Raw genomic sequence first — 12,055 nt, forward strand, 5'->3', positions numbered from 1 at the left:
TGTAAAGAAAGCCAACTCTGGTTTAAACAATATTTCAAAAAAAGAGGGTGTGTGTGTGTGGGCAGTGTCAATGACATCACAGCACCCACACCATGCCCCTTGTGGCTCCTAGGCAAAGTGAGGGCCAAAAAGGTTACTCATTCTGGCAAACCATGACTTTGTTAACGATGGTTTCTTAAATTAATCAACCAACACAACATGCTGGTCACAAGCTATAGCTTGCAAATCTTGTTCAAAAATGCTAAACCAAAATGCTGTTCAAAATGCTATACCAAAAACAAATACTGTACATGGCTTAGAGAAATGAATGAGCCCAGACAATCTCAGTTTAGGTAACCCAATGGTTTCCTGCATAGGATTGTTCCAGAATGAAACCAGTAAACAATGCGTATCCTTATTACAAGTAGAAAGGTTTTGTTCATTTTTAGCTTTCAAGCTAAAATTTTTGATTTTTATCAAAATCAGGCAAAAAATACCCAAAGTCTGGCCAAGAAAGATGCAGGCTGACCCATCTCCATAGGAGAAAAGATCTGGGTCTTTTTAGAAGAGTTTAATGTTGGCTTCAGAGTTCAGCCTTTTTGCCGACAGCTTCCTGTGCTGGTTGCTTGATGAGGCTGGTGGCACATCGGAAGCTCAAGTTGTCTGAAGAAGAATCGGGAGTGTTCCCCATCCTATGGATTAAGAGGAACAAAGTTTGTCTTAGTAGAAAGTCTCCTCGGTCATCTGGCCCAAATCCAGAGCTACTTCAGCCTTCCAAAAATTTCCTCTTCCCATATTTTATAACCAGAACTCTGCCTGGGAAATTCTAGAGGTTGCAATCTAAATACACTTGAAAAATGCCAGAGTGGGGAAAGTGGGATTTAGTTCATTCAATCAGTTTACTCTTGGTGAGTTTAAAAAGGAATTCCACATTAATTAAGCAATGGTAAACATCAACATACATTTAAATGTTTATTTAATGGGGATCATAAATTGCAAAAAGGATTGTTGTGACCTGTTGGCTGCCGGCCCCTCCGGCAGCTGAATCAGATGAGGAGGTGGCGGCGGCATGGGAGTCAGGGGCCAGCATCATGGCAATCTGAGAGCTCTGAGGGGAAAGAGGGAATGGAGCTGGCAGAGAGAGAGAGAGAGAGAGAGAGGCAGAGCCTGGGCCGTCTGTCAGTTCTCAGATGGAGAGTCAATAGCTCCCAGTCTGGAGGTGGCTGATGAGGAAGAGGAGGAACAGCTGGGTCCAGTCAGTGCCTGATGCACAGATGCGCAGAAGGCAGAGAAGAGGAGAGCAGCGGAAATCTATGGGCCAGTCCTTGGGATGGAAGAGCCACCACTGCTAGCTCTGAGGATAAAAGGCAGGGGGCGGAGATGATTAGGTGTGGCAGACAACTATTCATCTCCCTGCTGGTCAGTCACTGATAGCCTGCACTTCTGAATCCTGTCTGGAAATTATCAGAATTCTTCTTGGAATCTGCAGCGCCTTCTGAGAGAGAGAGAGAGAGGGAGGGAGGGAGGGAGAGAGAAAAGGGAAAGAGAGAGGGAGGGAGGGAGAGAGTCTGCTGCTGGAAGAAAATGAACTGCACCTTCCAGAACTTCTTTTGCAAGTGTGGAAAAAGAGAGAGAGAGAGAGAGAGTCTCCTGGTGTGTTAGGGCCAGTTTAGGGGGAAAGGGAGTGAGTATCACTTTCCACAGGACTTCATAGTCTCCTGTGAGAGAGCGGCTGCTGGTGCTCCTAACAAAGGGAACATTTCAATACTTGTCTGGAGCTGGAAGCAAGGATGCATTCTTGCTTTTTCAATCTCTTCTCCAGCTGTCTGGAGTTTGTATGGCCAATCTCAAGATCTCTCCTTTCTGAGGAATTTTCAGTGGTCTGAATTCAGCATCCAGCTTCAGTTTTCAGTCATAATGTCTCCTGTTGCCAGTGGAATGTCAGTTAGTTTTTTCATCACCAGAAATCTTGGCAGCCCTGGCTACTTTTGACAAATGATATAAGCAGCATCATATTATTATACCAAATGCCTATGTGATGTTATGACACATATACAAAATGGACAGGACTTGCTACACAACGGTATACTGTTGCTGTTGTCAGACTGATGGCTGCTGCTGATTGTGTTTGTCCAGTATACTATAAGTTTTAAATTCTGGAGGAGAAGATGCTGATAAGATGTCACCTGCCAGCATACCTGGTTGTAACCTGAGCTTTGTGATTGGCAGAGCCATCCACTGTATCAATCCAGGATGCTCCTCGCAGGACACGCATCTTTTGACCTGGCTGGCGGGATGCAGGACCATTCGGATGGTACTCTGAGGATGTCCATTCCCAAGTATTTCCTAGCAAATCGTATAAGCCTGTGATAACAGCAAAGACAGTAATTCACTTGGGGAAGCCTCCAACCAGCCTGCACAGAAATATACGAGCCTTGGAAGATCAGAAAGGAAAAGAACAAATAGACAGAAAAATGTATCTACAAGGTTTGTGAAAAACTGATGCTGGCATATTTTCTAGAACTAAACCTGCATTCATATCACAAACTCAATTGCTGGTCTGGAATGAAGATTCCAGTCCAGGTAGTCCTTGCATAGCAATTACAATATGGACCAGCAGCTCTGTCACTAAGCAAAATATCAAGTAATTGTGTTGGATTTATGTCATTTCCATTAAGTTAATCACTTGTTGTCATTGTGACATCACTTAACCATAACTTGCAATTTTACTGCAAGTTCTCCATTGACTCTGCTTGTCAGAAATCAGCTTTGAAGCATAAAAATTGTGATCATGTGATCACAGGATACTGCACAACCATACGGTCAAGAACTGGTCAAAAAGCTACTTTTTCTTGGGCCATTGTAACTTTGAACAGACATTTAACAGGACGTTGTAACATGCAACTATGTGTTAGGAAGACAATTTAACTTCCTAGAGAGGGGACCTTGAACTTTCAAGAACCTTTACTTAAAATGCTTTCTATTCCACACCAGCATCCATAGACTGACCAGTTCCAATGATTACGACCTGTAATCTTACCATAGTTATTCTGAGGAGGAAATGCTGCCACTGGGGATGCTCCACGAAAGCCATCTTCAGCTGTGTCAACTTTGGGGAAGTTGCCCTATGTAGACAAAGGGAAGTAAATAAGTGAACAACCAAGATAAATAAAAGACAACAAATCCAAACTGGGTGCCAAAATTCAGGTGTGTGTGTCATAGTTCAAGAGTAGCCTTGAACAGCCCATGAAACAATGAAATGGTATAATTGATTAACAGTTTATGTGTCATCAAATTATTAAAATTTAGTAACTCGATAGATAGATCTCTCACCTACTTACCTACCTACCTACCTATCTATCTAAGCTTTTATCCCAAGGCAGTAACTCCACTGAATTCTACTGTATAGTGCAATATTAATGCAATATCAGAGGTTTTCAATCCAATGTATAGAATGTGAAGGATGTGTGTTTCTGTTTATTTTCAGTCATAATGTACACTGAAGATGGTATTTAATTTTGTTGTATGAGGTGCAATGACAATAAAGTAAACAAAACTAAACTATCAAAGAGGGAGAGGAGGAGAGGGAGAATAAATATACAGGCTGCACATCTGACAATATGACTTCAGGCAGCTAACAATTAAAACAGAGTACAAGAAAATAAAAAGCAATCAGAATAAAAAAATATAAAAGTACCAACTGAGAATGCTGACAAACAAGCTATGAAAAAGGCTCCTTCATACAATCAGGATCTCCTAGACTTGATGGCAGAGCCGGGCTTCTAGTGGCTTGTGAAAGGCCATCAGGTCAAGCCAAGTCTAATTTCTAGAGGAATGATGTTCCTGAGGGCATCCTGCAGATGGATCTTCTCCAGGACTTTCTGTCCCCAACCTCATCCTTCAGCTATTCCAAAAATGTACCCATTGCCACAACAACTGATTCCATCCATTTCATCATTCCTCCCCACCCCCACCCCACTTTCTCTTCACTTTCCCAATATTGCAGACTTTTTCACAGAGCTAGGGCTTTGGATAATGTGCCCAAAATTTGATTAATCTCAGCCTGGACATTTGTGCCTCAAAGTGCAGGGTGTAACCAGCAACAAAGTATAAAGGGATGATCATGCAGATAAAGAAAAGTCTTGGCCATGTGGACATATGCACATGTGGAAGAAAAGAATCTAGGACTGTGAAATGGTCTAGGACAGTGTTTTTCAAAATTGGCAACTTTGAGGTGTGTGGACTTTAACTCGCATAATTCTCCAGCCACCAGATATATGAAATGGGCAGCCTATACACTTATTCCCTTGACAGCCGAAGTGGTAAAAGAGGAAGAAAGAAGAAGAGGAAGCCTATACATTTATTAAATTCCTTATATGCTGACTGGGGAATTCTGGGAATTGAAGTCCCCATGTCTTAAAGTTACCAAAGCTGACAAACACTGGTTTACACACAGGAATAGCCTTGAATTGGGATCAAATGATTCAAAAAGAAAGATTGGGAGTGCTTATTGTTATTACTTAAGAAGGGTTGCAATGGTATAGGATTGGATGCTTTTACTGAATTTTGCTTCTGGATTTGATTATATCATCACACTTTCTGCAGTGTGGTTATAAATAGATATGGAATTTTTAAGGAAATTAAACACAATGCATATCAGTGTTGCTATTTTATTGAAGCCAAGTCACATGAATTTTATACAGGAGCAATATAATCCCCTCATTTTGCATATTAAATATGGATATTTCAAATCCCTATTTACTGTCAAGACTACATACCTACTACTACTTACCTGCCAGAGGTTAGTGCGGTTGGCTAAAAATTTGTTTCCCCAAGGATACAATCTGTCTAACAAAAAGGGAAAGAAAAAAATAAAATGGTAATGTCAATTCACTCTATCAATTCTAAACATGCCCATTTCCTCCCTTCAACCATTGACCCTGGAGTAGTCTTTAATATCAAACATTTAAAAAGCATGTGGATTATTAAAACCTGAATTCCTAAATACACTATTTGGATAGCATGCTTAGGGTTGTTGGTGTATATGCCCATTGTGCGCTTGTTTACTCCCTTGTAATCCTTTCCTCTCCAATCTCTCCACTCTGCAAAGGGAGAGAAAAGCCCAATGCTAGCTGGGAAATTCTGAAAGTTGAAGTCACACATCTTAAAGTTGTTAATAGAGAAACATTACTGTACACCGCCTGCCTGGATTAACAGGACAATAATCTTGATTGACATCAATGCTTCCCAAACCTGGTAAATTACCCAAAATTAGATAAAAGTGGCTTTTCTTTGGCTAACAACATACAAATCCATTACCCAATTATGAAGAGACATTTAAAGTGACTTAAAATGTTTTACGTACACTGGGTAAAAAGGGTTTTCTGATAAGGGGTTTTGGGTAGAAGAAAAAGTTTGGGAAACAGTGATCTAGATGCTAGGGTGATGGATCTAAGACCACTTTGGTTCCTTGCTTACGTACTCTCCAGGCCTCCCCTTGCAGCAAACTCCCACTCCTCTTCTGTTGGTAGCCTCTTCCCTTTCCATTTGCAAAAAGCTTGAGCATCATTCCAGCTCACGTGCAACACTGGGTAGTCTAGCTTGTCTTTGATGCTGGATCCAGGACCTGAAGGCTGAAGATGGAAAAGAATTCTAGTTATTTAAGGTATTGTTTTCCATTTCTTCTCTTTAAAAAGGCTCTCAGAATGCCTTGCAAATCTTTGTACAGTAGTGAGATGCTTTCTGTTGCTCAAGCTTATAATCTAAACCAGGGGTCGCCAACCTTTTGGACCTCAGGGATCACCAATCTCATAATTTTAGATCCCAGGGACCACTAACTGGTTCTGTGGGTGTGGCCTAATTTGTGGTGGTCATGTGACTGACTGGGCATGGCTTGTATGTAAATATTATAAATATTTATATAAATATTGACTTTTTTTTATAAAAAAAGAGCAACTTTTACCCAAAATCAGGCAAAGCAGGCAGGCAGATTGAGTTGCTCACAGAATCGCAGATTCATTCAGAGATCTATCTATTTGCCATCGGCTAGCTCAGTCTGTCACATAAAATTTGCTTGCAAGCAAGCTCACAAAATTAACTCACAACACACCATGCATATAAATATTGAATTTTTTATTTAAAAAAAGAACAGATTTTACCCAAAATCAGGCAAAGCAGGCAGATCGAGTTGCTCACAGAATAATTCAATTATCTATCTATCTATCTATCTATCTATCTGCCATCGGCTAGCTCAGTCTCTCAAATTTGCTTGCCGTGAGTCTGCACTGAATTTGCTTGCAAGCAAACCTTCAGTCCTAAGGGAGGTTCGGCTGTACTTAAAAGCAGAGCCAAGGATCTAAAGACTAGCTGGAAAGCAAGAAATCCAACCATTTCCTGCTTCCTAGCTAATCTAAATCTCCGGGCACAGAGAACAGATGATGGTGGGAAAAAGGAAAAATAGAAATTTAGCAGACAAGTTTACTGGGTAAGGAGTGTGTGGGCAGGGAGGGTTCTCACGGGCCATGTGGGCGGCGCAGCACTTGTGTTTCTGTGCAGCCTGGATTAATTGCTTTGGGGGGTTGCTCTTGGGGTGAGATTTCTCTGCTGCCCACCAAAATTTTTTGGTTGGCGACTGCTGATCTAGATGACATGACACATAAGGAATCAGGACAAAGAGGGGAGAGGAAAAACAAACTCTGTTGTTATCACAACTAACTGAGAAAGAATTTGGGTAATTTGATGGAATGACAGCCAGTTAAGAGGCAGCTGGCAAAAATATCAAAGATTAGCTTTTCTAAAGGTCAACAAAGATAATCTTTCATCAATTTATGAGATAAACAAGGGCAAATTCAGCATGGATCTTCCTCATATACTCAGCCAATTTAACATCTGCATATCCCAAGGAGTTTATAATTGTTTTTTGACCAAACTAGATCATCAACCCATGTGATCTGGCTTCTCCACCATAGACCAGACTAGTTTCTTGGATTTATTCATTCCCTTGGGGGTTTCTGGTTCTCTCAAATCCCTAAATTAAATTTGCATGTCTGAAAAGCTACTGCAAGGCAGGGTCTACCAACATTTTCAGGTGCCAGGTGTTCAAAGACAGATTAATTAATTCAATGTCCAAACTACCTTAAGACATCATTAGTCTCATCCTCAAAGATCTTGGGCACACTCAACTAGAAACAAAAACACCACATAATTTCTTACTAGGAATGTCATTAAAATCTAAAAAAATAATAATCACATTTTCACAGGATGTGGTGAACTCCTGAATCTTTTTCCCCTTTGAAAAGGACTAATTTTCAAATGTCATCTGGGGAGCCTGAAGATACCATGTAAGGGCACTGTGGATTTTCTAGTGCTGGCAAAAACATTTGGTGCGTTTTCTATTGGCAGGGTACGCAGAGGGCCCCAACTAATGTTATTATGCATCTTGGATGTCAGCCTAGCCTGTCCTGTATCCAGTATGGTTCACTAATCAACACTGTAGTACCCAAATCATGTCTCTGATAACATCTATATTCCTCTTGTCCTCTAGTAAAGACTCACCTGTCTCCAAAATGCCTTCTCAATTGGAAGCCACCATGGTGCAGACTAAAGGAAAAAATAAAAGTAGAATGAAATCAACAATAAAAAAAATCCGAATTATGAACTGTTCCCTTCTTCACCAAAATAACATGCATTTGTCCCCCATTTTTAGAACAACATTGGAAAGACAATCCTTTTTAAAGGAAGAAGGATGGTGTAAATTTGACCACAAATCTTGGTTCATGAAAAAGCCCATTTTAATGATTTATTATGATTTCAGATACATTGGAAGGTGTTGTAATGTTGGTTGCTAAGATCACTAAAGCTGAAATTGTTGCTCAATAAAGATACAGAGCCCTAAGGACTTGGCATGCCAAACTAGAAGCAACAGAAGATATATGCAATAAGAAATCAAAGTTATACTTTGCAGGCTGAAGATTTCAGATCACAAAACTTTAGGCAGGCTCGCTGAAAAGTTGCCACTTTCTGCCAAGCTATAGAAGCTACTTTAGGTGAGATAGATCGACTCACTTCATGACAGTTCATGTGAGAATTATAGTTTCCTAGAATTTATTACTTGTAGCTTCTCTCCTTGTTAAATCACACTCTGGACACTCACACTATTTCTCAATACTTGACTGATCCATTTACTGATGTAAATTGGTGCTGAGTAATCTATGAACTGTAAAACTTACTGGAGTTTGGAACCTTGAAAGGCAGGCTGATCAAAATCACCCCTTTCTCCCAAATACTGAAAAGTGGCCCTTTACCTCTAATTTTTGCGTCACTTTCTTTTTAAGCTCTTCTGAGACAAAATTCTCAAAGACAAAACTCCAGTCAAATTTCTCAGCTTCCGTTTTGTATTTCTGGTCCTTCACGAATTCCCTGTGTCCAAAAGATAAAACGGATTTCCTAACCAGCCATTTTTGGAGATCTCTTGACAATTTTGTGGCTGGGGGCTTCGGCTTTTAAAATTCAGGCAAGAGAAAGGTACAGGGGATGTGATAATGATGTGCTGAAATCACCCGGAATGGGGACTGAATTGATGGTGCCCTATTGTTTTCATTTGTCACTTTTATACATTTACACAGTGTACAATACGTCTAGTTCTTTCTATTCCCATAAAACATCAGTGGGAAAGTGCACTGTTTTTCATAATGATATTCTGAAAATAAAGCAACTAGTAAATCCAGGGTATGAAGAAATTTGCACAGACAGAAGGTTGGCACTGAGGATGTTATTGTTCTTTCTTAACTACTAAATAAATTGTTCCCGAATTGGACTTTGCCACAAAATAGCTGTATCAGAAATTTACCTTCCCTAACATTCCATCAACCACAGATCTGTGCTCTATTTACACCACCCAGCTAAGACAACCCTTCATGCATGATTCTAATCCTCACAAGTATCATCCCACAATGTTTTATTGCAGTCTGAGGTGTAACTTTGAGGAGTTTCTGAACAAAATAGTGCATAGTTCTGGCCTTCCTGTAAAGTTTGTTTCCTCATCTGGTCTACATTGAAGGGCTGACCTGGAATTGTTAGAAAGCTGTAAGTTGTGAATGGTAGTGAACATATTGTATTATTTAAGTAAGAGAGAAACCACTGCCAGTCAAAAACTATGTACAGCTAATGTGGGATGTGAACTTTACCTGAAGTCTTTGTTGGTGACCGGATACTTGTCCATAAGGAATGGTTTGATTGTCCTGAGGGATCTGTCTTCATTTTTACCATTCAATATGCTGGTTCTAATTTCCAATTTCCCACCAGGCAGCTGTACTGTTTCATCTTTCTCGAAAACTGAGAGTAGAGTTAAAATTAGCAGCAAGAATGTTAGGGAATAGCAAAGAATGAAGGCAAATATACGTGCCCCAGGATAATGTTGCAGGATCCAATCTGGATTGGTCACCAGGAGCAGAGGTTTCTTTAGTCTTATGAGCTTTCTCACATTCTGGTGAGAGAATTTCCCTGAGGATGGGTTCTACTTCTAGCATGACCCCAGTCCCAATGACCAACCCAGATTGAATCCAGGAGCAAAGAAGAACGAAGGAAGGAAAGGTAACAGCTGGATTCACAGAAGGCTCCAAAGGTATTGGCATTTTGTGATCCAAACATCATGGAAAAACTTCCATGACTTTTAATTTGCTGTTCAAATCAGCCATCATATAAAACTAGGACTTGGTTTATCGGGCACAACATATTATATGAACACAATAATTAAGTTTTGCTAATCTAGGGTTATGGTCTAATGTATGTGTGAATATTGTTTATACGTCAGGAGTCCAAATTTTGAGGACAGTCATAGGAAGTCTTTTTGAGGAAGAAAGAAGAAGAAATTATAGGAAAAAAATAAAACAGGAACCACTCAGTATACTCAGTTCTCATATTTCTAAAAACATGAAAACTTGAACAAATGAGAAAGCACAATCTCATGTGTACTTTCCCCAACATTCCCTATTTTCTTCTTTGAATCAAATGCTATAACTATTCCAAACGACAGTATTGTACTTTTTAAAAGCAAGAATTTGAAATACCTTTGCACATTATACATTCTGCTTTTGCTTTATCATTATCTATTTGGATATTGCTATTTTACCAACTGTCCTGCATCGATAAAAAGACAGAATATAAACCAAATTAATAATAAAAATACTTATGTTACATTATTTATTCTGTAACTTGGGCAACCTCCATCCAAAAATCATTTAACACAATTCAGACTACAAAACTTCCAAGTGGAAAGGTTTTGTAGCATGTCATGAAAAAAAAAAAGGAATTTCCTTAAAGTTATACCCTTTGGAAACACATTATTGAGTACATTCTGAATCAGAAGAGTTGAAAGGGACCTTAGAGGTCTTCTAGTCCAGCCCCCTACTCAAGCAGGAGACCCTATATCATTTCAGACAAGTGACTGTCCAGTCTCTTCTTAAAAACCTCCAGTGATGGAGCACCCACAACTTCCGAACACAAGCTGTTCCACTGGTTAATTGTCCTCAGTGTTAGGAGGAAGTTTCTCCTTAATTCCAGGCTGCTTCTCTCCTTGATTAGTTTCCATCCATTGTTTATGCTGCCTTCAGATGCTTTGAAAAATAAATTGACCCACTCCTCTTTGTGGCAGCCTCTCAAATACTGGAATATTGCTATCTCTGCTTGCATACAGAGCTGTTTTCCCCATAACGGTGCACTAAAAGCTGAACGCCGTGATAAAATCATTAATTTTTGTAGGATTCGTAGGGTGCTCCCTAATTTTGCTGCATTTTTTTACTTCACTGTAACAGCCTAAAAATCTGGAAATGATGGTATGTTGCACCACCCTTCCTTCTGATGGATCCCAATTTAATTCTAATGGGAATTCAACAGGCACAGCCCTAAGCATGCCCGTCTGTGTCTAAAGCAAGTTCCGCTCTATTTTGAGGAATTATTTCTCGGCCTCGAGTCTTGCTGGCAAAAACATTCTCGGGGAGGCGTTTCCAGGGTTTAGCACCCGGCTGCCCACAAAGAGAGCATTTAACCGTTCGACCTCCGGGGGGGAAAGGAGAAGAAGCTGCGGCGGGGACTCACCGGGGTGCTCCGAACGGCTCCCGGTCACCGCCCAGGGCGACAACAGGACGGGCAAGAAACTCGCGAGCAAGGCGGGAGAGAAGAACATTGACACGGGGAGAGGAGAGGACGATCCCTTCGGCCCCTTGGCAGCCATTTGCAGCGAAGCAGCCGGGCACGGCGATTGCTTCCGGGGTCGACAGGAGAGACACACACGTGTAGGGGCAGCTGCGAACTTCCTTCATTTCGCAAACTGCCTGGGTTAGTTTCGCGTCGGATTTTGTCGGTGGGGGAGGACTCCGCTCCTCTCCCTCTTTTTATTCGAAATAGTGCTGGTCTTAAACCCGGAGGAAGAGAAAAACCATCTTGGGATGATTGATGGCTATTGGAATCTTCTGTCTCCGAAAGGATATTTATTTTATTATATAAATATTATAATATTTTAAATAAACAGTTCATGAAAGGTTCTCATTTTATTAACCAGTTTGAACAAGCCACACTTGACTCAAGTCAAAAAGGAGCAAACAATATAATTTTGGGTGCCTGAACTAAGGCCTTGTCCCGAGTTAAAGCTGATTTAATCCTTAGTCAGCTTTTTTTGCAACTTTAATTGCATTAATATATACATTTGTTTTTCCTTTTGAAAGAGGATTACAGACTGGTGGGTATTTCTGAATGCCTCAGGATTCTGAGTTTTGCAGTTGCCTCCATTCTGATGTAGTCTGGGGTGTGCAGGAAATGTGGCAGCATACAGCAGATTTAGGAAAGGAGGGCTTAAGGTGATTAGCATTCCATTTTATTTTGTAGTTGCGGTACTTGGCTTCCTTCCAGTGCTTGAAGTAACAAATATAGAGCTCATCTGCTTTCTGCCATCCTACTGTTATTTATACATCAAAGTGATAGAGCAACTCATTTTTATTTGCATAGTGTAGTAAATCCATGAACAGAAAATACCTGTTTTATAAAGCTACTCAAATTAATCCTTTGCAGGGGTGTCTAACTG

General features: G+C 40.4%; 1 protein-coding gene and 1 long non-coding RNA gene across 3 annotated transcripts; one reads left to right on the forward strand and one right to left on the reverse strand.

Moving 5' to 3' along the window:
- Nucleotides 1–157: 157 nt before the first annotated feature.
- SUMF2 (sulfatase modifying factor 2) lies at nt 158–11,253 on the reverse strand. Of its 2 annotated transcripts, none has more exons than XM_026708416.2 (9): nt 11,074–11,253; nt 9,165–9,312; nt 8,283–8,397; nt 7,534–7,578; nt 5,462–5,612; nt 4,772–4,827; nt 3,020–3,104; nt 2,178–2,343; nt 158–671 (listed from the first exon to the last, which is right to left on the reverse strand). In XM_026708416.2, the coding sequence occupies exons 1-9, from the start codon at nt 11,207–11,209 to the stop codon at nt 563–565; spliced, it is 1,011 nt and encodes a 336-aa protein (XP_026564201.1). In that variant the 5' UTR covers nt 11,210–11,253; the 3' UTR covers nt 158–562. The 2 variants fall into 2 exon arrangements, with proteins under 2 accessions (XP_026564201.1, XP_087783673.1); XM_087927547.1 differs by having other exon boundaries at nt 2,178–2,413.
- On the forward strand, nt 1,190–3,053 carry LOC148127516 (uncharacterized). The gene is made up of 2 exons (XR_015742419.1): nt 1,190–1,367; nt 2,974–3,053. It is a non-coding gene; the product is annotated as an uncharacterized LOC148127516 (long non-coding RNA).
- Nucleotides 11,254–12,055: the final 802 nt, after the last annotated feature.

This window comes from Pseudonaja textilis, chromosome 1, assembly GCF_049901715.1.
Source record: "Pseudonaja textilis isolate UNSWEBS1 chromosome 1, rPseTex1.2, whole genome shotgun sequence".
Lineage (NCBI taxonomy): Eukaryota > Metazoa > Chordata > Lepidosauria > Squamata > Elapidae > Pseudonaja > Pseudonaja textilis.

Excerpts from the sequence above, each read along its gene's own strand:
- SUMF2 (XM_026708416.2), bottom strand. The coding sequence starts at position 11,209 with ATGGCTGCCAAGGGGCCGAAGGGATCGTCCTCTCCTCTCCCCGTGTCA. Across the intron at positions 8,398-9,164 it reads GTCACCAACAAAGACTTCAG|GGAATTCGTGAAGGACCAGA; the intron begins GTAAAGTTCACA and ends TTTTGGACACAG. Across the intron at positions 3,105-4,771 it reads ACCGCACTAACCTCTGGCAG|GGCAACTTCCCCAAAGTTGA; the intron begins GTAAGTAGTAGT and ends TTGTCTACATAG.